The 26,242-nt window shown below is 38.4% G+C and overlaps 1 protein-coding gene across 1 annotated transcript in view; it reads left to right on the top strand.

Moving 5' to 3' along the window:
* The window catches only part of DNAH11 (dynein axonemal heavy chain 11), a 217,288-nt gene that overhangs the window by 73,588 nt on the left and 117,458 nt on the right, over nt 1–26,242 (top strand). The window contains exons 24-32 of the mRNA XM_063450883.1: nt 4,133–4,255; nt 4,780–4,902; nt 8,583–8,807; nt 10,061–10,152; nt 13,220–13,346; nt 15,680–15,820; nt 18,445–18,678; nt 22,226–22,357; nt 24,191–24,351. Coding sequence (XP_063306953.1) covers nt 4,133–4,255; nt 4,780–4,902; nt 8,583–8,807; nt 10,061–10,152; nt 13,220–13,346; nt 15,680–15,820; nt 18,445–18,678; nt 22,226–22,357; nt 24,191–24,351 — 1,358 coding nt within the window. The remainder of the gene's footprint in view (nt 1–4,132; nt 4,256–4,779; nt 4,903–8,582; nt 8,808–10,060; nt 10,153–13,219; nt 13,347–15,679; nt 15,821–18,444; nt 18,679–22,225; nt 22,358–24,190; nt 24,352–26,242) is intronic.

Here is a 26,242-nt window from a genome sequence, read left to right as displayed (position 1 = left end):
ACTGGTGCATACATTCATTTATCTGCTCATCAGACAGATGCTGAATGTAAATCTTTCAGGTTCAAGCATCTATTTCAGATACATCATAAAGACTTTGCATGTTGTCTTGGATATACACATTAGATAAAATATGGCTTCTATTATCTGTAGTCTGACATTCACACTTCTAGCCCTTACAGGGGTTTTCTTTGTGCCACATAACCCTGGAAGGTAGTTTTACTTTTTTACCAATTAAAGTTTCCTGGATTTGATTAACATAGACATTCATAAAAGTTCAAATGGCCCTTTACCAAATGTGGCAAAACCATCCTACTGCATACAGGGCCATTAGGACTGCAAAATCCAGACAAATGGAATTCAAATTGTGGATTTTTTGCGAAAAATTGACAGATAGGCCCATAAATGGGCATATGAGTACAGAAATGGAAGTCTCTCCGCCGTAAATCTATTTTTTTGAGACCATTTTCTTGGCTCTTTTTGGCATCGAGGTATATCCTTGTAAAATATCCTGGTGAATTGCTTCTCCTGAAAAGTGGTTGATAGGTTAAGTTATTCTTAACCTATAGTGATTTTGTGTTTCCAAGACCAACTTTAACTGACTCCACCTCAGCCTCATGGCTTTTTAATGTGCAATGTTTTGTATATTCTAATAAAGTTGTTCTATTTTGTATTTATTGGAGAAACTTCCATTTCTGGACTTGTATGCAGTTTCTGGGCCTATCTGTCCATTTTGTAGCACAATCGCATTATTGTGGGTTACCCCCACTTGGAGCCTCTTCCAACACATGAATTTGGTTGCCTAGTGGAACCTCTTTGATATTTGTGCAAATGGGCCTGAAGTCTGGATTTCAGAAGCACCCAATGCTGCCAGATGGCTAAAACGTGGGCCGAATTAATTAAATCCATGCTGGAGGTTTCAACTCTGGGACCGAATTTTAAAAAATCGCTAGCATCCAGTAGGTGATTAGTTAAAAAAACGTGGTGGCACAAGGCTAATTATATGGTGGCTGGCGAGCTGCAACAAGAAATAAAAAGGTAAAAAAAAAAATGATATAAATATATAAATAATACCCCCACTTTACTGTAATGGAGGTATTGCACCTCACCTGCCATGGTGATACTTAATTTGAGGGCCAGACTTTCATTATTATTATTATTTATAAAGCAAAAACAATTTCGTAGCGCTGTACAGATGTATTTGTAACCAGACAAGTTTGATGCACAGGAACAGATGGATTGAGGGCCCTGCTCAATGAGCTTACATGCTAGAGCGAGTGGGGTATAGTGACACAAAAGGTAAGGGTAGGCTAGAAAAGTAGGTTGCTAGGATAGTGTTCATTGAGGGCTTAGTGTTTTGTTTTGATGACAGTTTCAGGAGAGGAATCAGGGTGCGGGAGGGAAAGCTGTTCACAGTTTAAATTATATGCTTTCCTAAAGAAGTACATTTTGAAAGATTTTTTTGAAGGAGTGGAGTTTGGGTGACAGTCTAACAGAGGGGGGAAGGGCATTCCATAGGAACGGTGCCACCCTAGAGAAGTCTTTAAAGTGAGCATCAGAGGTAGGAGTACGAACAGAGGTTAGACGTAGGTCTCCAGTAGAGGGTAGGGGCCTAGACGGGACATATTTGTCTATTAGTGAGGATAAGTAGGTGGGAGCAGCATTGTGTAGAGATTTGTAAGCAAGTGACAGGATCTTAATTTGGTCCCCATATCTTACAGGAAGCCAATGGAGGAACTGACAAAGGGGGGAGTTGTGGGAGGTGCGGGCCGACAGGAAGATTAGCCTCCCTGCCGCATTCATTATAGACTCTAACGGGGCAAGTTGGAAACACGTAAGACCACTGAGAAGCGGATTACAGTAGTCAAGGTGTGAGAGTACAGCAGCATTGACAAGCACCTTTGCTGTATTAGGTGTAAATTAGGTTCGGATGCGCGCAATGTTTTTGAGATGGAAGCGGCAGGATTTGGCGATTAATTGGACATGAGGGGTAAAGGAGAGGTCAGTGTCAAAGAGAACATCTAGGCAGTGAGCCTTAGAGGTAGAGCAGATGGTAGCTCTATTGACTTGGAGAGACACAGACAAGGAAGTAGCAACACTTGAGGGAGGGAAAACCAGAAGTTCTGTTTTGGACAGGTTCAGTTTAAAGAAAATTTAAAATTTGGAAACAGCAGATAGGTAGTCAGAGACACGAGTCAAGAGGGGTGGTGAGAAATCAGGGTAGGTGAGATCTGCATAAAAATGATACTGGAAGCCAAAGGAGTTGATGAGTTGAACAATACCACTCATGATTCCTCAGGTCTAAGTCCATTCTTTGTTACTTATGGTCGGCATCCTACTGTCTTGCCTGCTGCATTTTCCAATACTGCCATTCCTTCTTTGGATTTTCATTTGAATCTCATATGTGACACTTGGACTCAGGTTAATGATGCTTTAAACGTTGCTGCTGCTCGTTTTAAATGCCAGACGGACAAGCGGCGTGGTGCCACGTCTGTGTACCAGTTTGGTGACAAGGTTTGGCTTTCTTCACGACATATCAGGCTGAAGGTACCCTCTATGAAGTTTGCACCCAGATACATAGGCCCTTTTCATGTCCTTCGCAAGATCAACCCTGTTTCTTACTCTCTGCCCTGCCTGCTAATCTTCATTCCGAATACCTTCCATGTCTTCTTGCTTAAACCTTTGGTTTGTAATAAGTACACATACTCCTTCGGTTTCAAAGTCAGTTCTGTTGTTGATTCCAGGTTGTCCCACAGTTTTCTTCAATATTTGGTCAACTGGAGGGGTTATGGTCCCGAGGAAAGGTCTTGCGACAGTGCCGCCCAATCCTCCAAGAAGACGAGTCCCGGCTGGTGTGGCGTTCTAAGGGACGCCGGCCGCTGCGGTCCCTTTCTTACTGTTAAAGGGCGCACTGGCCACATTAAAGATGGCACCAGCGTGCATGTGACGTCACCTTATCGATGCACACGCACGTTTTGCGGTCATGTACTAACCAATCACAGCACTGAGAGGCATATTTAAACCCTGTAATGCCTTTTTTTCAGTGCCCTGTAATGGTTTCTACTTGTTGGTTGTCACAGAGCGCGTTCTTGGTATATTTTTCTGGTATTTGACTTTGGCTATTGTTTTTGACCTTCCCTACTTCTGGTATCGTGACCCATGGCTAGTTATTCGTATTGTCTCATTCTGTATCCCCGACCTAGGCTTGTTCTTTGACCATTCTCTTTTACGTTAAGTCCGGCCATTCTAAGATCCGGTATACGTTGTTGTGTTAATATAGTTTTGCATGTTGGGTCACATAGTAATCATGACAATTGGTAGATGGGGATAGACGGCATGGTGTTGGGATGAGGTTTGTGTGGTTTCTGATTGACTTAGAGTGAGTAGAGCAGATGACCACCCCTGGGTTAGGAGAGTCATCCCCAGATGCTAGAAGCAGGAGGAGAGATAGAGACAAAGGTTGTGAGCGGGTTTTATATGGATGAGGTCTGGGATGAGATCAAGTGGGAGAAGGATGGAGATAATAGAGAAAACAGTGCAGGGCATGAGATGAAAGAAGGGGGGAGTGTAGCATAGATGGGGTTAATGTGGAGGTTGTTGGGAGGTTGAGGGAAGTAGGTGTAAGGACAGATTTTGATACTGAGGGAGAAAATGGAAATTAAGAGGAGGACAAGATAGAGCATTACTCAAATGGGTATGCACGTTCAGAAAAAAACTTGGAAGTAGGCCAGGGGAGGCACAGAGAGGAGGTGTAGTGATGTAGAATGCTGGGCTAGAGTGGAACAGGCAGAGGTGAGAAAGATAAAGAGTGAGTGCTAGGGGTTAAGAGAGTATAGGAGTGTGCTGATTGCATCTAACTTGCCTATAAGCACAGATGCTTTATATGATCTTGTGGTCTAAGGCATTAGATTGGTGGAGTTGGATTAAAAAAAGATATGCAAAACTTGATCATCAATTGGCACCACCAGGTTGTTATGCCTGTATCTGTTTTTCTTGCCAAGTTAAGTTCTTCCTGTAAATGGTTAAAACACGTTATCAATGTTACAGTCCTGTAAGTACTGGATACAAATGTTTTCAGGCAAACCTAATTAATGTTATTTAAATAATGTATCTGAAAAAAATGTTTTCTTGGCAGGTGCAATTTTCAATGACTGAGCAAACTACCTTATCAGATTTACTAGCTTTACAATTGCACAAGGTGGAAGACGATGTTCGTAACATTGTAGACAAAGCTGTGAAAGAGATGGGCACTGAAAAGGCAAGTAGAAACAAATCTAGTGGCACATAGAGTAAAAGTTGGTATTGTCTTGCCACCCATATTCTGTCCACTTGATTAAAGTATAACATGAGTGCTTAAGTTTACAATGTCCTGTTACCTGCTTGAAGTCTGATTGCCCATTTGAAAAATGCATCCATAAATGAAATTTTTATGATAGTGATTCCCCTTTAATTTGCTTAAAAAGTGCAATATTAAAAAAAATCAATCCTACAATACTTGAAAATAAAAATTACTTCTAGAGTAATAACGAAAACAATAATACGTCTTGACAAATGTCTAATAAAGAAATGACCATAGATTGTGCTCTATATTGTGAGTAGTCATGAACTGACAGCTATTATATTTTATGCCAAAATTGAGTCACTATCTTTTTCATAAACCTGTAATCAGTTGTACAAATAATCCTTTGTTGTAACCCCCAAATGTAATTAGATTTTATTTATTTTTTCTTTAAACACATTTGTAATGTATAATGGATTATAACTTGTTATGGTTATGTTTAGATACTTACAGAAATTAGTCAGACCTGGAATACAATGGAATTTTCCTATGAACTGCATCATCGAACCAGAACCCCTTTAATAAAAACAGATGAGCAGATATTTGAAATGCTGGATAGCAACCAGGTTAGTTCCTATAAAAATATGCTCTTTTTCTGTTGTATTTCTCCATTATGTTAGTGATCTTATTGGAGACTTTTTTTAAGCCAGCCAATGCCCCTTCTTTGATATTAAAGGGACACTATAGTCACCAGAACAACTACAGCTTAATGTAGTTATTCTGGTGAGCAGGGCCGGCGCCGGATCCCTGTGCCCGGAGTCCCCGCTGTGGCTCCTCATGCTGCGCCGCCTGAGCGCTTTGGCAAGCCCCAGGCGGCGCAGCACTGCTGTGTGGAGGGCGGCCGGGTTTGAGTGACCGGCAGGAGGGAGGCACAGAGCGCTCCTTCCTGCCGGTCTCTCAATGTAGCGTGGCCGGGCGGAACGCGGGACAGGAACCTCTGTTTCCTGTACCCGGCCGCTGGCGGAATGACAGGAAGTGCTCACTTAGTGCGGCCGGCCACGCTACATAGGCAGGAAGGAAGAGGAGGGTAAGGACCATTAGGGGAGGGGGGGGGGAGCAAGAACCATTAGGGGAGGGGGGAAGCAAGGACCATTATGGGAGGGGGGGGTAAGGACCATTAGGGGAGGGGAGGTGAGGTAAGGACCACTAGGGGAGGGGGGAGTAAGGACCACTAGGGGAGGGGGTAAGGAACACTAGGGGAGGGGGGGAGTAAGGACCACTGGGGGAGGTGGGGGGGAGTAAGGACCACTAAGGGGTTTGGGTGAGGGAGGACCACTAAGGGGGGGAAGGACCACCAAAGGGGGTAAGGAGGGAGGACCACTAAGGAGAGGGGAGGAGGGTAAGGACCACTAAGGGGGGGAGGAAGAGGGTAATGACCACTGGGGGGGGAGAGATTACCACTAAGGGGGTGGGGGGAGGAGGGGGAGGTTTACTAAGGGGTTTGGGAGAGGGAGGACCACTAAGGGGAGGGATGGAGGACCACTAAGCGGGAGAGGGGGAAGTGAGAAGACCACCAAGGGGGACTGCAGAGGGACAGGGGGCCAAGGTAGAGCACTAAGGGACAGAAGGGGAGAACACGGAGAGACAGGAGGGAAGGGGACATCAATAATTGACAGGAGGGGAGAGCACTATGAAAATGTTTAAAAAAAATAAAGAGCTGCTCCCCTCTCAGTCCCTATCCTACCCCTCAAACCCTCTCTTTTACACTACACACACACACACACACACACACACACACAGAAACATGCAATGCATTCCTACTCACACACAGACACACCCGAAACACACAATGCATCCCTTACTTTCACACAAACACTCATTCTCTTACACACAGAAACAAAATGCATCTCTTACACAATCAATGCACCCCTTACATACACACACTGCATTCAATTACATACACAGAAACACACCTTGCACCCCTTACACACACACACTCACACACAGAAACATACAATGCATTCCTTACACGCAAACACACACTGCATCCCCTATAAACACACTACATCCCTTACACAAATTGGTATCCCTATACACTACATTCTATAAGAACACACACACATTGCATCCTCTACAGTAACACATAAAACATCCCCTACACACATACACTCCACTAGTTTAGTTGATAACCTTGTAAGTTTAAAACCTTTGAGTGGTCAATGTTCACTGTCTGTGTGCCAGAATAATGAACAAATTACAGCACATTTACAATCAAAGTCATAACCCCATCACTTCATATAAATCCTTAGTTTTAATCCCTTTACTACCAAGTGCTATTTGATTGAGAAAATATTAACATAACATTTATTTGAAGCAAAGGATGCATAGCTAACAAAGAAACATATCATAACACAGAAAGTTTGTGTATAGATTGCATTGCAGACAAACTTAGAAATTAAAATGATCTGGGAAATGAAGAGCTTTATATAGTATACAGTGTCCTTTATATTGCAATAATTTTACACACAGGGTCTGAAATGTTAGTATAAAAACAAAAATGCTAATTTTCTTACATACAGTAGATTTGACAACATCAGCAAATAAAAATGGCAAAAAAAAACTTGCTTATGGGTATTTATAAGGATCCTGAAGGCATTACTAGCAGCACAACTTACTAAAAATGACAAAATAATGTATTATTATTATTATTATTATTGGCATTTATATAGCGCCAGCATATTCCGTAGCACTTTACAATATTATCAGAGGGGGAGATTTAACAATAAATGAGACAATTACAAAACCTTACAGGAACAATAGGTTGAAGAGGACCCTGCTCAAACGTCAAGTAGAGGTTGGGTATAAAACACAATAGGAATATTTGCATTTGAGCATAATGTCCATATACAATAAATACGGTTAAACACATATTTTTTAGATAAATTATTTAAAACTGCTATGTCAGCCTCTGGACTGCTAATGTAATTCTGACAGTAAAATTGTAGAGTTCAGGTAATCATAACTAAAGTAGAAATGAGGCTGAGTGAGTCTTTATGGACTAAATGTTATTCTGCAAAAAACTGGTATACAAAAACGTTTATACTCGATTTTGGTATTAAAGGGGTTAAGCATTAAAAAAAATGGCTTTGAGAATAAATGCTTTTTCACTCTAGACAAATCTGTCAAATGTGGCCCTTTGTAGTAAATTTCCTGCATGTCTGTAATAATATCTAGTCTATAACTGTTATTAATCGTCATATTTAACGCCAGACGCGGCAAAGGTGCTTGTCCATGCCATTGTTATCTCTCACCTTGACTACTACAATCCCCTTCGCAGTGGTCTTACTTGTCCCCAGCTTGCCCCATTACAGTCTATAATGAATGCGGCAGCGAGGCTCATCTTCCTATCTGCCCGCACCTCCCACGCCTTCCCCCGTCTGTCAGTCCCTATATATGTGCTTCCTATAAGATATAGGGCTCAATTTAAGATTCTGGTACTTGAGTAAAAGTCTCTACATAATGCTGCTCCAAACTACCTACGCTCTGTCGAAGACCTACGTCCATCCTCTGTCCGTAATTCCACTTTTGATGCTCGCCTTTAAGACTTCTCTATGGCTGCACCATTCCTGTTGAACTCCCTTCCCTTCTCCATTTTTAAACTTTCACCCTGTCTCCACTCCTTCAAAAAATCATTGAAAACTCACATATCAAGGAAAGCATATCAATTAACCCCTTAAGGACCAATCTTCTGGAATAAAAGGGAATCATAACATGTCACACATGTCATGTGTCCTTAAGGGTTAAACTGTTACGAGTTTCCATTCCCCCCATCCTTGATTTCTCTCCTTCAACTGTCCAAAAAAAATAAAAAAAATAAAACCCACTTAGCCCTCAGTTAATACTTTTCTAGCAACCTACTTTTCTACCCCTACCCTTTGTGTCACTATACCCCTCTCCCTCTAGCATGTAAGCTCTTTGGGCCCTTAACCCCTCTGTTCCGGGGCATCCAACTCGTCTGCTTACAATTACGTGTTAGTTAATCCACCCATTGTACAGCGCTGCAGAATTTGTTGGCGCTGTATAAATAATAATAATAATAATAATTTTGTGATTATGCACAATTCCCCATAATAGTGATTTGTGCAATATCTCTGCTAGATTTACACTGCTCTTCAGATAACTCTGCAGATTACTCAGACGTGAGGGTCAGCCCTCCCAATGTTTAAGACCCAGTGACTGTTTAAACCAGGGACCTGTACATACAACATGAAATAAGTGACTGCTTTGTGGTTTTCTGTTGTATCAGGTGCAGTTGCAGGCAATAATGCAAAGCAAGTACGTTGAATATTTTATTGAACAAGTGTCAAGCTGGCAAAAAAGGCTGAACCTAGCTGATTCCATCATTTATATATGGATGGAGGTTCAACGTACATGGTCCCATCTAGAAAGCATTTTTATTGGGTCTCATGACATCAGAAACCAACTTCCTGAAGATGCTAAGAGATTTGATGGAGTAGATAGAGATTTCAAGGTAAGCAAGGAACAAAATATGTAAAAAAAAAAAAATATATATATATATACCAATAAACCTATATTAACATTAAACTGTCAGAAGTAACTGTAACATAAAATTCATAATTTTAAAGGCAAAGACGAATATTAATAATATGATGAAAATTTGGCAAACTATTGGTGATACCCAAGTGTCTTCCTGTTTGAATAATTATAGTGTTAATATTAAAGGAACACTATAGGATCAGGAACAGAAATGTGCATTCCTGAACCTAACTATTTAGATGGCTCCCCCCTCTTTATTCTCCTTAAAAATATATTTGACTCACCTTTATTCCAGTGCAGCATGGGTCTGCCAGCATTGGTCCCTCCCCTGATCTGCTTCCTTAGCTAACATCATCAGAAATGATGATCTCAGCCAATCACAATGCTTTCCCATAGGAAATATATACAACAATACTCTTGTAGCATTTGTGAGTATCTCATCTGACACTTGCCATTCGAGCCTTAGATTCCCACTAATTGGAAACAGTTTTATTACACATATTATCTCATATAAATATGTAAATAATATAGAAAGAAAAAATATTGTTTGTAGAGTAGATCACCCTTCGATCTCATCATGGTCTGCTATAGAATATCAAGGCCTGTTGGTTAGTGATTTATTTAACCTTTTCATCATATTAATTGTTAGTTACTTTATTTAAATTAATAAATATATTAATTTTACTCAAAAATATATTTAACGCATCATTCTGCACGTTAGGCTTTAGTGTATAGCAAATCACACTTAACATGTGGGATAAGTATTCATTATACCACTGGAGAAGAAGTAATAAGTTTCCATAACGTGTCATTATAGGAAAATCATGCACAAAGTTACCAATACCTAACTTACCTCTCTATATACGATTAGCTGTACATACACACATTTATTACATTTTACATATACACGGTGTGTAAATAATGTGCAACAATGTATCTGAGAATGTATTTAAATTAAGGTGGGTTTTTTTTTAACACTTTTTGATCTCCTTAAAATGTTAATAGTAGTAAATGCAAACATATGTATACAGATCAATCTAGGCATATGCACATCTCTGCCAATGTGTATACACACATCTCTCCATACGTCTATAGCCTTTTATTGAATCCGGTTTTCCATCTGTCTAAACGTCTGGATACACATCTATCCTGCTGTACATATGCATATTTTTTTAATGCTGCTATATTAATGAATTATTATGACAAAATGCGTGTTAATCCACTCAGGAGCTGATGTTTGAAACTGAGAAAATAAAAAATGTTTTGGACTCAACGCATCGGCCCCATCTTTATGAACTTCTCGAGGATCTTCAGCTCAGGTAAAGATGATTACAGCTAAAACTAATTCCATTCATTTAAGACGATTGGAAGTTTTCTGTCTTCTATGAAGCAATAAGTATAGAATGTCGATCAGAAAGAAACAGAGTAAATGTGAAGTATTTCATTGTGTTTAGAAATAATAGGTATGTGCTGTTTGTATTTGTTTACTTTAATAAAAGGTGTCTGGGAATTGAATGGATATTTCCTTATATTTTCAATAATTTCTGTCTTATCAGACCAAGAGTCTGAGCAAATTTCCTGAATAAGGCTAACGATCACTCTTTAATGAAGACTACATTTTGTAATGCGTTGACTTTGAGGAGCAATAGGAAACTGGGGGAGAATATTCATATTTGAATACAAAACCGAAAACATTAATATTAATTATGCAAATGGTGGCACACATCACCCTATTCTATCAGAAGTAGTTTGATTTTGTGCAGTCATGGGGTGTTGAACTGGCATTATGCTCTGTTGACCTGGCATCTTTTAACCTATCCCAGGAAGCAACTGTATTATTACTTATGTTTGTAAGATATTAGTGTATTCCAGAGCATAGCTGGATTTTAAATACTCTTTTAAATACTACAAGATACTCTGCACACTGGTTGCCCCTATGTTGCTTCTCACTCACCCCTGGGGCGTTCCATTCCAAAGAGTATCACATGCCTACAGAAATGGAACGTTTCGGCCCACGGGGCCCTAAATCAGGTATATGCATGCTGTGGGCCAAAATGTTGTTTTTGTTGGGATGTATCATGTCCAATAAACTTGGACTCAACATTGCATAATCCAAGTGTAGTCCTCTTCTTATTTCTTTAAATACCTTTCTAGGCAATGACTTAATGTCCTCAATCCCCCAGTCAATTAATGCCCAGAGTCACTTCCTCCTCAGCCAGTGGTTGTCTTCATCTCAACAGCCAGTAAATGTTCCAATTCACTTTCACCGGTCAGTTTATTTCTCCAGTACCAACTTCTCAGACAGTTAAATTTCACCTTTACTTCTATATGAGAGTTAGATAAATTGCAATAACAAAGTTATCAAAACCTTCTACAATAGGATTTATGCAATTTCTAACACAACATATTGGTGACTTTTGTACAGTATGTGTGTATGACTGGTGTTTTGTGGGATACCAGTAGTTACAAATGTAGTTGCAAAATAATGAGGTATTGCTGTACTTTTTGATACTTTTTAATTGGACTAACAGAAATTTGCAGTGACAAGCTTTCTGAAGTAACTCACTTTATCAAGTCTAGGGCATGTGATAAATCACAATTATTTACATAGCACCAAACTATTCTGCAGAGCTGTACAATAGGTAAACAAGACACAAAATCTCACTTTCTAAAAGGATAAAGGGAAGAGCACCAAAAGATTGTCACTGCAAATTTCTATTAGTCCAATAAAAAATATATATTAAAAGATACTGCAATACTTCGCTATTTTGCATCTACATTGCAGGACTAATATGGCAACTCAAATATTAGAAAAAGAGGGAAAAAAAAGTGCAATAAAAAGGTAAGGCAGTCTCTTTGTGAAGGATCAAGGAAGAGTGGGGATCCTCACTTTGATGTTTGATTGGTAGTATATCGCGGCACAGTCTTAAGTGAGGTTCTTCAGAACATCAGAAGGCTAATAGAGTAGTATTCCAAAAGTAGAATTTTGTGATAAGAGGACAAATAAAACACAAACAATAATGACCTCTTGGTGCAACTACTACATTTATACCTATATTTGGGATGTTCTTGTGGGGATAGAGGGATCCTCACCCTTTAGATTGTTTGCTGCCTATGCTACTTTCACTCTTGTGCCCTAGTGCCCTATCACTCCTTTTGTTTTAACTCAATTATTATTACTATGTAGTTTTAGTGAAGCATTATATTTCTAGTGGGCAACAGCTATAGTCAAGTAGTCCAGTAGTTAGCTCTCTTAAAAATTATGCTGGAATAGATTCACAGAATCTCTTTGTCCAGGGGCACCTGTAAAAAGAAAATGTATGCGTCATACTGACTGTGCCATTTATTGCCTGTGACCGTTATTACACCAATAAACTATTTGTATGGTTCCCTAAAGCTCTCAGTCTGTCCATTATTCTGTACCTGTACTTGGCATCTAGAACACCCGGTCCATTCTCCTACCTAAAGGGGCACTATAGTGTCAGGAACACAAACATGTATTCCTGACACTATAGTTCCAATATCACTATTTGTCAGGAAAGTAAAAGAGTTACAACTCAGAATTGACTATTTCAACTTCCTATAGGAAAGCATTGTAATTGGCTGAGATAATGAATTCTGATGATCTCAGCCAAGGAGGCAGGGTGGGGGCGGAGCCAAATGCCACCCTGACCAGTCAGCAGCTCCTCATAGAGATGCATTGAATCAATACATCTCTATGGGGAAAGTTCAGCTGGATACACTGAACGTCAGTGCTGCACACTGTACAGCACTTCCCAAGGAAGCACCTCTAGTAGCATTCTGAAGAGTGGCCATTAGAGGTTCTCCTAGGCTGTAATGTGAACACTGCATTTACTCTTAAAAAAACAGTGTTTACAGCAAAAAGCCTGCAGATATTGACTATACTCCCCAGAACAACTACAATAAGCTGTAGTTGTTCTGGTGACTATAATGTCCCTTTAAATTAGCATGAAGAATGCTCCCTAAGATGTCTGAAACCATAAGAAAATTCTGTATCATCTAAATGGATGGAACCCTTTCCCTACAACCAGGATAGGTCACTCAAAAATATATAAAAAGTGTTACATCATTCCCAGCATGCCAATAATTTGTCATCCATGTCTTCTTTTGTACTTCCGATCAAATGAATAGCTTTATGTGGTCACACTGATACATGTTTATTAGTAATATGTAATTTTAACATTTTATCTTGTTTATATGTTACAGTGTACAAACTTTTTACTTCTGAAATAAAAATGTTTTTGTGTGTGCAAGGGTGGGGGAATTGTTTAACTGCATAGAATTGTAGTACTGGTTTGGAGCAAATTTTAACTAGCTCTCGTATTTGCACAGATTACACACTAAATTTATACTTTTTGTTTTTAGGCTCTCTCTCTGTGAAAAGGCACTATCTGAGTATTTGGAAACAAAACGTTTGGCATTCCCGCGCTTTTATTTTGTTTCTTCTGCAGACTTATTAGATATTCTATCAAAGGGAACTCAGCCTAAACAGGTATGTAGATGGTGATACAAAAAAGTGGGTAGCTTGCATAAACAAAATATTTAGACAAAGCATCTAGAAATAAAATAAAGAATAGGTTTAGTGCATGGTTAACAGGGGCAAGCTGATTAAAAATGCACAAAAACCCAAAAGGTTATAACGTATTAAGTTTGTAGACTCACGTCATTTCTTCCTTTCCTATCTCACGAATATGATTGCCAACTCTCCGAGACTTTTGTACATTTTGGATACCTAAAAACATTAGACCCTTAGGGTCCATGTTATGGCGTTTCTTGAAGTTTGCCGACACACTGTGCTGCTCATATCCTTTCCGTATATTATTAACATGATCGTCTATTCTTTTGTGCTGCTGGCGTATAGTTCTCCCAACATACTGTAGTCCACATGGACATTAACAAGTACATCACATTCCTAGTGAAGCATGCAATAAAATCTTTCATAGGGTATTCATCATTCTTATATTTTATTAAGATTTTTTTTTATCCCTTTTAATGTGTTGTGCTTACCACATTTGCCAGTGCACTTGTTACATGAATGAAAACCCTTTCTCTCTGTTAAAAAAAATTTGAGCAGAGTTTTATCATGGGAACTTAGATACAATGTAGTACTCCAGACAATGGATCCCCTGGGCACTGTTTAGTAGATCTCCCTTTTTCAAGTTATACTTTTTGTTTGCATATCCCTTTTTATCCTTAGATTGATTAAAGGTAGGTTCCCCCTTCCTCGTTTCTTATACCAGTGGAGCTCTCCTGATGTTAGTTTCCCCTTGTGGGATTCTATACCTCACTTTCTCCTATTTCCTAATAACTCCGTCTGTCTTTGTCTGATGAGATGCCATCGACAATATTACTGTGTTTATTGATTTTAAATTCTTAATTTAATACAAGTTCAAGTAATGATATTACCATTGCTTTTAAATTATCCCACAATACAGAACTGTTTGTTGTGAACCATGTGTAAAACGTTTTGATACAGAAATGGCCAACTTGGACAATGTGACTGTTTCTGAACTACATTCGCCATGTTACCTTGTGATTAATAATGAGATATTTTCCACTGCACGCAGTGATCATACACCACTGTCATTTGCATCAATATAGATAAAACATACTCTTTATATAGCAATAAAGAAAGCATAGTCTTTACTTAACAATATTGATTTCTATGATAATGTCTGTTTAAATGATAAATCGGGTTGCTCTGGCAAGGAGAAGACATCTGTAAATATGGATTTTAATTTAGACCTTAGAGACTAATAACAACTGGACATGGGCACTCGAAAGCTTAATTTCAGAGACATCAAGCAATCAGGCTATTATCTGTGGTATGGTTTAAAATGATAGTATTTTAAATTGTAGGATTACCGGTAGTTACATATATATATATATATATTTTTTTTTTTTTTACTTTTATGCTTTGGGGTATTTGTGTTTTCGGTGGAATTCATTCAGAATGTTCTACTACAACAAGTGTATGCCATTGAGCTAACCATCGGAGCGCCAGAAAAGTTAATTAACACATTGTTTCTCAAGGTATAGTTAAAACCAAAGGGCTTGCTGCTTGCATTACTACAGATGTGCTTGTCTGCAGTAGATAGCAATATTTAATCACAGGCTCATGTCCCCCGGGAAGCACATGCCCTGAGTGTCTGACATGCATTAACAACAATAAAGACAACAGACCTAACATGCTGAGAGATCACAGATCGGATGCTTCTTATCTAGTGTTGATAAATGGAGCTAGGAGTTCAGGGTTGTTACTCATGGTGTCAGTGACCTGGCGGTGGACGATAATAATGAGATTTCCAGAGTTTCTTTCAACTGTCATCCTCATGTCCTCCCTTCAGCAATAATCCACCAACTTGCGTGACAGCAGAAGACCCATTTATTCTGCGGCTCCTCACCCAGATAATTATGCAGCAAATTTACACTGTGCTGTTTATAAACAGACAATGGACATCTATCAAAGGAAAATGTGTTGGCTTGAGAAAGATCTATTATACCGCTAATGAATGATCAAGAATAAAACCACACGATTAATGAGTTATGTCAGATGAAAAACTTCACCTATTTTTTTAACTCGTCATTTTCAAACCTAATGTTTCAAAATGAAAAAAAAAACTAAATGTTGCTTAAAAATGTACTGTTCGGTTTGTGTTTTTCATGAATTCGCATATGCCTACATGTTCATAGATAGATATAGAGATAGACAGATGGACAGACATATAGATAAATAGACAGACAGACAGACAGACAGACAGATATTGTGTTTCATGTAAATTCATTAACTTTTCCAATGTTTTCTTATTGCTGATTTTATTTTAGGTGACACGACATTTAGCCAAACTCTTTGACAATATTGCCGATCTTCAGTTTCGAGATACTGCTGAAAATGTAGCAACAGGGATGTACAGCAAAGAGAAAGAATTTGTGCCCTTTAATGTCAACTGCCATTGTACTGGACAGGTAAATGTGGAACATTTTTCTGTTAGATTACAAAACTCTGTCTCATTTGTGTGCCACTATGTGCCAGTGTGTGTATCGGTGTGTCAGATACATATATACACACACACAAACAGATACACACGCTGGCACATAGTGGCACACAAATACACACTGACATACAGAGACACACACATTGGCAAACAGATACACACACTCCGATACACATACGCTGTTACGCTACTAGGGGTGATTTGGATTGGAACTCAACTGCAGCTTGTAATCTCCCTAACTACAATAGTGAAGAAATTGAGAATCCTTAAGTATCAATACTATAGCTTTAAGAAAAGAGAGAATCACTGGTAACTTGATTCAACCAAAGTTTTAATAAGTGTTAAACTTAAATGAATTGCATTTAGGCAATAATCCAATAAGAAGAAGTGCAAGTAATCAACAACACAAAGTTCATTATTCAGTATTTCTTCAGAGATGTGTTAAGTAACATTAGTTCATGAGAATAATCTTCAATAGGAACAATAATCAAGTAGCTGAGGATATTTGCAAAGCAAGAACAGTTCCTAGTGAATAAGCATGATGGGAGTTGTCCTTCATGAGATTAGTAACTTGAAGCACTGAATGTAATTGCAAAGCAAGAGACAGTTCATAGTGAATAAGCATGATGGGAGTTGTCCTTCATGAGATTAGTAACTTGAAGCACTGAATGTAATTGCAAAGCAAGAGACAGTTCATAGTGAATAAGCATGATGAGAGTTGTCCTTCATGAGATTAGTAACTTGTAGCAATGAAGATTTGAGTAAGCAAGCATTAGTTCATTAATAAATGATTTTGTAGACAAATAGCTGAAAGATATACTTAAGGTTAATATGGGTAGTCCTCCAATAGTTCAGAGATATGGTCCACTTGTAAAGTAGCAAAGTATCCGTTCTCCAGTAATCCTTTATGGCATGCAGCAATCCTTGCATTTGCTCAAAGGCTGGAACGGCTTGTCTGAGCTTGTGGAGAGGTAAGTCTGGTGGAAGTAGCTCCCAGTAGCTGAGCCTATGGAGCCCGCGGTCTCGCGGAGCCAGCTCACACGTTAGCTCACACAATCAATCACCAAGCACCCTCTCTCTGGCCCAGTCTCCCTAAATACCGTCAGAGCTGTGTCAGAGGGGGGCGGGGTCCGGCTCCTCACCGCTGAGTGCCGAACCCGGAAGTGTTACTCCATGACATACGCACACTCAGATGCACACAGTGACACATACACACATTTTGACTCACAAATACACACACACTCATATACACACAGTGACATATACACACACACCTGCACCCACATATACACACACTGACACATACAAACACAGATACACAGAGATAGATACACACACACACACAGATACACACTGTGTGTCAAGGTGTGTGTATCTGTGTGCCACTATGTGTGTGTATCTGTGTGCCACTATGTGTGTGTATCTGTGTGTCAGATACATACACATTGACACACAGATACACACACTGGCACATACAAACACAGATACACACCTTGACACACAGACACACACCAACAGCATACAAACAACTGCGCTTTTTTCCCCCCTGATGTTGATACACTATGTCAAAAGGTTCCACGGGAAAAATTAATTGGGAACCCCTGCTTTAGAGTGATACAATGTTGTCACATAACTAGCGACAGTTCTGATCCAATAATGCGTCAGAATGACAAATGAAACAAGTGGAAATATTAATTACAAAAGTGTTATGTATAGTATTTAACATACTGGAATGTTACATTCTACCAAGATTGCACTGAATAATGTATTTTTCTATTGGTTCTTATCTTATGGTTTTCATGAAAAAAAATTGTCTGAACTTTGGAACCAGTATTTATTTTCTAATCAGTAAAATACATTTTTTTAAGGGATTGCGTAACACATTACAATTACATTGGCTGTATTTTGCAAAGTGATTTTCCCAGCGTGCACCTAAATTGCCCCTGATTTGTTGCCCTGTTAGTATATTGTTTATATATATTTTATAACTGGTGCATAAAACTGATGATTTGTAATTGTTAATTAAATCCTGCTCTATTGAGCTGATATGCAGTAATAAATGAACAGTCAGTAAAATCCACAATAATTGTTTTAAATTCTTTATTTGTATACAGGAACACTAAATGCTACAAACAATCACAAGACATATATTGGCACTTTGTGTACCTAAATTTACAACATAAAAAAGCCTCCATAAACATTGTCAGACATATGAGAGAATAGGTTTAATAACAAAGTAATACAATATATGGTCTTGTAAGCTCTATTCTCAGCAAATGCAGAACAGAAGCACTAAAGAAATTCCTAATGTGTTGCTTGATTAACTCATAAATGTACGACCAACAAAAATCACAGCAATTCTTTTTTTTTTTTTAATTATAAAATAATAAAAAAACTAATGACAAGGCACCTAGCTCTTGACCAGTGATAGCCCTAGGAAGAGTGATTTTCTCCAATGCAACTTCCTAACTCCTCCCAAGGTGAACAAACCTTCGTGGAGGACCATGTGCTATTTTGGACAATAGCTGTCAATTTATCCATAAGGGGATCATTTTTAACTGAATTGATGAAGATTTTAATTTGTATTTTTTTTAGGTGGAGCACTGGTTGAGTAGATTGGAAGAGACAATGTGTGAAACAATACGCCATCATATCACTGAGGCAGTGACTTCTTATGAGGAAAAGCCCAGGGATCAGTGGATCTTCGATTACCCAGCCCAAGTGGCTCTGACCAGCTCACAAATATGGTGGACCATTGATGTTGGCATTGCCTTTGACAGATTAGAGGAAGGCTTTGAAACGGCTCTAAAGGATTACAACAAAAAACAGGTATAAATAAATCCTACATGCAATGTTGACCCCTTTTACAAACTGTCCGAACTGTCCAGCGGCTACAGGACAAATACATGCAAATACATGCAAATGAAATAATAGATGTTACATACTTCCTTTCCAAAGCTGTCTCACAGATGTTTGGCCATATTGCCTATTGGCCAGCCCAACCAGTGCAGACCTGTTGATAGGAGCAAGAGATACTGAAATGACCACCTTGTTTGCCTGACTGTACCGTTTCTGCCAGGGATCATTGTAGCCTGCCAACTATTGTTAGAGTGTTGCTCTTATTCATTTTATCCAATCTCTGTTTAGAGCTATTCTTTCTATGATGTTGCTCTCTGAGATGGAATACAATTTTTCCATCTGACATTCTAGGGGGGTTTTTAGTGTTTAAGCAGGGTAAACATAGACGCTGTGTCTTAATATGCCTACTTTATCATATCAAAATATTGTACACCCTACATCAGCGCTTCTTGTTTATGATCAGATATTTACAAATTAGAATTCCTTTTAATTCTTCATGTGTTTTATTTCATAGTTCTTCTTTTTATGTATTTTATCACAAAGAGTTAATGAGTGATTTTTTTTATTTGTACCACTCGCTGCCTGCACTGCTGCACATATCTTGCTTACTGACCTATATTCACCAAAGACCATTAAGGCTTTAAATACATTCATTCAAGCTGTAACATTAAAGCATAATAATGTTAAAACAGAAAGAAATGATCCTGAAGGTGGGATGCAGTGTAGATGACACATTTACAGTTTTCTTCTTTGAACATTTGTTTTATTTAATTTGTTGGACTCATTAGACCAACAGCTTCTAGTCGATGATCACATCACCCCCTGGCATACATGTGGGTCACAGCATACGTGGAATGTAATTACCGCTCCTGCATTCAGTACCCCAGTAAGGCTTTCTGAAGATCACACAGTATCTAACAGTCCTGCTTCAGTTACTTATTAAATGAGCTGTGTGTAAAGGATACAACATCAGGCGGCCATTGGTGCATACAGAGACAATTCCGGCCTCTGGGATACTGTAGTTGGAGAGGTTACAAAAGTGTATTTTTTAACCTGATCTGTAACAGGGGCATCTGAGGTATGAGTGACTAAGTGTCCTTTTATATTAAATCATTTTGTATAATTGCCACATATGTTAAAGCCAGTGTCACTACTTTGTGTCATGAGTTACTATGTCCATAGCCAGAAGCATCAGGAAAGCACAAATAAAGACAGTCTGGATGGACTTCTTTATTGGTTACTGAAGAATTACAACATGTATGTAAATAAATACTTTGCTAACAACATTTATTTTTTGCTTAGGATAAGACAGTATTCAATACGTTTTAGGATATTACAACCCAGCACGCAAACAAAGGTCAGGACTAAGTAGAATGCTAAAAAAACAAGTATAGTTAAACGGACACTATAGTCACCTGAACAACTTTAGCGTAATGAAGCAGTTTTGGTGTATAGAACATGCCCCTGCAGCCTCACTGCTCAATCCTCTGCCATTTAGGAGTTAAATCCCTTTTGTTTATGAACCCTAGTCACACCTCCCTGCATGTGACTTGCACAGCCTTCCATAAACACTTCCTGTAAAGAGAGCCCTATTTAGGCTTTCTTTATTGCAAGTTCTGTTTAATTTAGATTTTCTCATCCCCTGCTATTTTAATAGCTTGCTAGACCCTGCAAGAGCCTCCTGTATGTGATTAAAGTTCAATTTAGAGATTGAGATACAATTATTTAAGGTAAATTATATCTGTTTGAAAGTGAAACCAGTTTTTTTCATGCAGGCTGTGTCAATCATAGCCAGGGGAGGTGTGGCTAGGGCTGCATAAACAGAAACAAAGTGATTTAACTCCTAAATGACAATGAATTGAGCAGTGAAATTGCAGGGGAATGATCTATACACGAAAACTGCTTTATTTAGCTAAAGTAATTTAGGTGACTACAGTGTTCCTTTAAGTAGATATATTGCTGGAGTTGTGAATGGCTGGACTTAATAAGATACCTCCATAAATCATGGAAGATCAAAATGTAACAAGTGGATCATGGAGCTGGGTCAAGATAATAGAAAAACAAAACAAAAAAATGAATGCCAAATATGAAAACCAGAAAAGGAGAATATAGAATAGTCAGGAACATTCGAAATACCATAAAAAGTGTATAATAGTGCAAGTATGGAATACTGTAGCATGAAATTATTGTTAGTTATTTTTTTTAGTTTTGATTTAGGACCCCTCCTTGTTAAAACAAATCTTAAATCTTAAACCTACATGTAATCCAGCGTCAAGACAATCTAATAATCTTATATTTGTTGCCCAATCCACCTTCTGTGAAATTATCATGCTTGATGATCTCTGGACTAATCCAGTGCTTCTCATACAATGCATGCATGGAAATTGGCAGTGCAGCCAGCAGTATTGGCTATTGACCACTCCTATCATGTGCCACAGTTAGACAGTACTATTCATTTTTTTGTAATGTGCTCTTGGGGCTGAATTCAGAAAATACCTGACAGCCAAAGGGCTAAACCAATTTATTGATACTGAAAGCATACCTAATATAACCTCTATAATATATAGAGTTCTGCTTAAAGGAACACTCCAATGGAAATGTTTAATTTTTTTTTTAGTAGATATGCCCACAGTGGAAACATACATGCAATTAATCATACATTTTTCATTGGAGTTACGGTATATCTAAGAACAGCTTGCAAAAGCTGCAGATCTCTTGTCTGCTGCCTTTGCAAGCCCTCCCCTTCTAATCCCACCCAGGCTTCTGTGGCTGTCCAATCACAGTCTTCCAAATGCAGCTCAATGAGAAGTCTTTGCAAGTCAGGTGCTCTGGGCAGTTGTTGCCTCTTGAGTTTAGCTCCACTGAGCTAACCAAACCAGGAAGTTACAAGATTAGTTGTCTGATTGGCAGCCATGGATTGTACACAAGGTTGATTTATAAATGTGACAATTTCTATAGGAATCTGCACTTTTTGTACTCTAAAGTGCTTTAGGTGTGTTTAGTATCCCTTTAAGCAGATCATGTAAAGAAACACTCTAAGCACTAAGACACATTTTATTGAATTAAGTAGATTTGGCGTGTATATTGTGCCGTCTCATTGCTCACTTGTCTGTTATTTAGTAGTTAAATCATTTTGTTTATGTAGCCCTAGTAAAGAGAGATCTGATTTTTAAACTTCCTTTACTGAACAGAGTGTTTAAATTGGAATGTCGTCTCTCTTGCTCTGTTAATTGATGCAGGAGCCTCCTGTGTTTGATTCAAGTTCAATTAACAGAGCAGAGATAAAAACTTCTAAAGTAAACACACTGTGCTGTAAGATCAGATGGAAGATAAAAATATTTTTTTTCAAGTAGGCTGTGTGAGGCACAGCCAGATAAGGTGTTGCTAGATTGCATAAACAGACACAAAAGTAATTTATGAAGCATACACCAACTCTCTTTCAGTGACATAAACTTGCTTTGGCGCTTACAATATCCATTGAACATCTGTATCAATTTTAACTATGCATTTTTTTCAGATTGCCCAGTTAAATGCCCTTATCTCCATGTTACTGGGAGATCTCACAGAAGGTGACAGACAGAAAATCATGACAATATGCACTATTGATGTGCATGCCAGAGATGTGGTGGCCAAGCTTATTACTAATAAGGTATGTGTCTTGTTTATGTACTTACAGCGGTGAGCAACGGTAACCCATTAGGTAACATTTTCAGATTTGTGTGACTTGCTTGTCATTTCTAAAGTGTCATTCATTGTTTTGCTTTGTTTTGTTTTTTTTTGTTTTTGTTTTGTTATATACTTTCTCCATTGTTATTTTGTCATTTTGGTCTTGTTTAGAGGAAATCATATCCTAAAATATCTAGAATCCTGAATACATTTAATAACTAGAAAAGCTAAAATTTCTGGGGAAATTGTGTGAAGTGTTCTTGCCTCCACCAGTAGTCTACAACTGAAGTGGGCAGAGTAACTGTTATTATTTATTTATATAGCACATTTAATTGCAACGTTGTTGCCCAAAGTGCTTCACAGTTACATTAAAACATACATTTATAAAAACATTAGCAGGTGTACAAAAGGCCCTGTCTATGACATCACTTGACATCATGGCGGTTGCCATCTTTAAACCGTCATATTTTAAAAACTATAAATCCTACAGCGAATAGCTTTATATTGTGAGAATCACAAGACCCAGACCTACATTTTGATGCATAGTATGTCTCTGAAGTATTACTAATGAAGGCACAGTCTCAGTTTAGAAATTGCCCTTCAAGTTTGAGCTGGCTAGACTGGAGTTTCAATGAATGTCAATGGATGGCGTGGTCGCAAACAAATGGTCATATTGTGAAAACTATCAGAACTATGGCTTAGCCGTGTACATGTTTAGTGGCAGCAGGGATAGCTGAACGTTTTGATATAAGATTTGTGTAGGTGGGCTTGAAAATGAGGGGGTGGTGGCAGTTTAGAAATCATGTCCTGATTTTTCAGCTTTTGACAGCTCCCACTCTAGTTTTGAACATTTTGCCATTCATTCCTATGGGACCAATTTCGCCACAAGAACGACGATATTCCGTGAACCATTCGGCGAAACATTCCACAAAGTAATAGCAATCCAATCGGGAACAATCCGCATGTTTTGGTACATTTCTGTCCATGTAGTGTAAAAACTGTGGGAGGAGTTAGGGTGGTAAATTTGGCTATAATAATAATAATAATAATAATAATATATATGTGAGATAACATTAAGTGGTCTTGCTATGCAAGAACACTTAATGAGTGGTGTTCTCTAATTATGTTTACTGCGCATTGTTGCATTTGTTTAATATATATTTAAATTCTGACAGTCATGTGGCTCCCTAACACTTTATTGAGGTCATGCACAAATAAGCTACCTTACATCTAATCTGACTGGACCCATTCTATATTATTTATATTAGCATTTTGAGACAATGTCATACTAAATGGCATTTTATATTAGAAACATTGTGCTCTCTCTACGTAGCATGTAACAGTATTTTGGGGTGATCAAGGCATGTTAAATGGACTTCTAGCAGAGTAATTAACTAAAGTGAGAAGTTAAGGTGAATTAAAAGTGAATTCCAAATTAAAGATCAAAATAGCCAGACTGGAAAAATCATCAAAGTCACTGAAATGGTTTTAAATTTGAAATTATGTTTAAATTCACTTAGAATTCTCACTTTAATGAATTATCCTTTAAGTCTTTTGATTCCTGTGATATTTGTTTAGTCTTGCCAATGAAAGACTCCAGTTTGATCCTTAGTAACATTCATGTTTATATCGGCACTTTCAATCTTTCATGATAAATATATTCACATGCAATTATTTTAGATTCTTGTTAATGACTACAATCTGGACACTGTATATAATCAGCAATTATGTTCCTAGGTAATGCGCATGTCATGATAGGAGTTTTAAAAGTGAAAGTTTGGTTTGATCTTACAAATGAACTATGTTATTGTTATAGGTTAGCAATTCTCAAGATTTTGCTTGGCTGTCACAACTGCGACATCGGTGGGATGAAAAGGTGAAACACTGCTTTGCCAATATATGTGATGCTCAGTTCCAGTATTCCTACGAGTATTTGGGCAATACACCTCGACTTGTCATTACACCTTTAACTGACAGGTATTGTGCTCTCAGAAAATATAAACTATAAGGGTCAATTTCTTAATTCTTATTTTTCAACAATAACATTTTCTACAAGCATTTAGTTTACAAGTTAAATACGTTGCACTTGTGTCCAACATTCTGTATGTCCATCAGATAGCTGTATTTAAACAGCAACAGTCCAAGACGTGGAAAGTGCATGAATCTCAGAAGGCACAGGAGCATTATTGCACTGGCATGCATTACAGATGGCAGCCACTATCCACCACCTAATGTGGGCACTTCATCTAAGATACTAACAAAGTGGAGGGGTGAACCTCCATCTAATCAATGTACAAAACAAGGACTTTGCACACATAGTTTCGTCCTTATGAGCTTACTCTGATCCACAATAAAGTTTGCAGAACAGAACAGTTCTTTTTGTTGCAGGACCTTTTTTTTGTTGCAAATTTCTGTTTATTGAGTTTATTGAGTTTATTAAGTTTTATTGAGTTTTATTGAGTTTATTAAGTTTTTTTTGAGTTTATTAAGTTTTTTTTTTTTTTTTGAGTTTATTAAGTTTTTCATAAGTACCAAGTGAAGTGATAACAAGCAGAGACTCGCAGGTTTCCTGCACTGCAAACGTATTTCAGAGCCTTGAGATACGCAGATCTCTTGGCATAAAAACATACAGGAGACGCGCAGGCCTAATAATCAGCATAACAGTATAGAATGTTGGACCTCTATTTTATGTGCATGGTCGGTCCAGATCTTTTTTTTTTTTTTTACACAATCCACCAGCTTAAACAGACTGAAGATGCTGAATGACAAATAGACAATAAATATTTCTCCATGAAGCAGTTCATTCCAGATAAACTGAAAGGCATCATACTAGATCCAAGGAATGTCATCACTCTTCTTCTTCAGAAGAGATAGGCTAAAGGGTAGGCAGAATCACTGCTTGTTTAAGGTGAAAGGATTAAATCACCTTGGTCAAAACAATGTGAGGGACAACTCTGTCTTGATGGAAAACTGTAGGAGTTACCTTACAAGAAAGAGCCTGGAGTCTGATGCTAAGGTGATCAAAAGAACTGTCTTGACTGAGAATATGAGAGACAGCTGACCCAAGGATTCAAATGAGTTCTCAGGGAACGTCTTAAACACTGGAGGCAAAAACCTGGGAGGACAAACGGACTTGATCAGCTGCCCATCTAGTACAGCTGAAAGAATTAAAACCTGAGTTTTGAAAGTACTGGGTGCCTTATCGAGACCTTTGACTTGGTGCCATGTATATGGGCGTCTCAGGTGAAAGAGGGTGAACTCCACTGAGGCCAGGTGATCAGAAAAGAACTGGGTTGTGTTCACAGAAGTAGATGGGCAAGTAAAAGTTGTGGGTTCCATGCTTCTCCATGAACCAGTAGAGATCAAAAGATTTTCCTGACAACCACAACACCCACTGATTCCTGCAGAGGAGATTGAGGACTGCAGCTAAGGTGGGTGCAGATCACCTTAAATGCTCCTTCCCCGTTCCAGACAGTGATCTGCACCCTCTCTGCACAAAGCACCATGAGTGAGGAGAACAGACATTACTGGACCACCAGAAAGTAGGACCATGATCACAGCCCCCACAGGACTACCAGTCAACTGTGATTAAGTTCCCTGCCCATAAGTAAGCCGGCGGAGAAAACACATATTTATTAAATTTTATTTTTAACAAATAACAGCCTCCACAAACTCTAGTGTCACACATCACACACAGTCAAAACCTACATCACACACAACCACATCACAGACATCGCAATCTCATAGCCACACATATCATACACAGAAAAAATCCACACATCACACACTGCTAGCTATACACATCACACACAGCCAGTCACCCACATCACACACAGCCAGAAAGCAATACACACAGCCAGCCACATGC

This window comes from Pelobates fuscus, chromosome 4, assembly GCF_036172605.1.
Source record: "Pelobates fuscus isolate aPelFus1 chromosome 4, aPelFus1.pri, whole genome shotgun sequence".
Lineage (NCBI taxonomy): Eukaryota > Metazoa > Chordata > Amphibia > Anura > Pelobatidae > Pelobates > Pelobates fuscus.
This window is presented reverse-complemented; position numbering and strand designations above follow the sequence as displayed.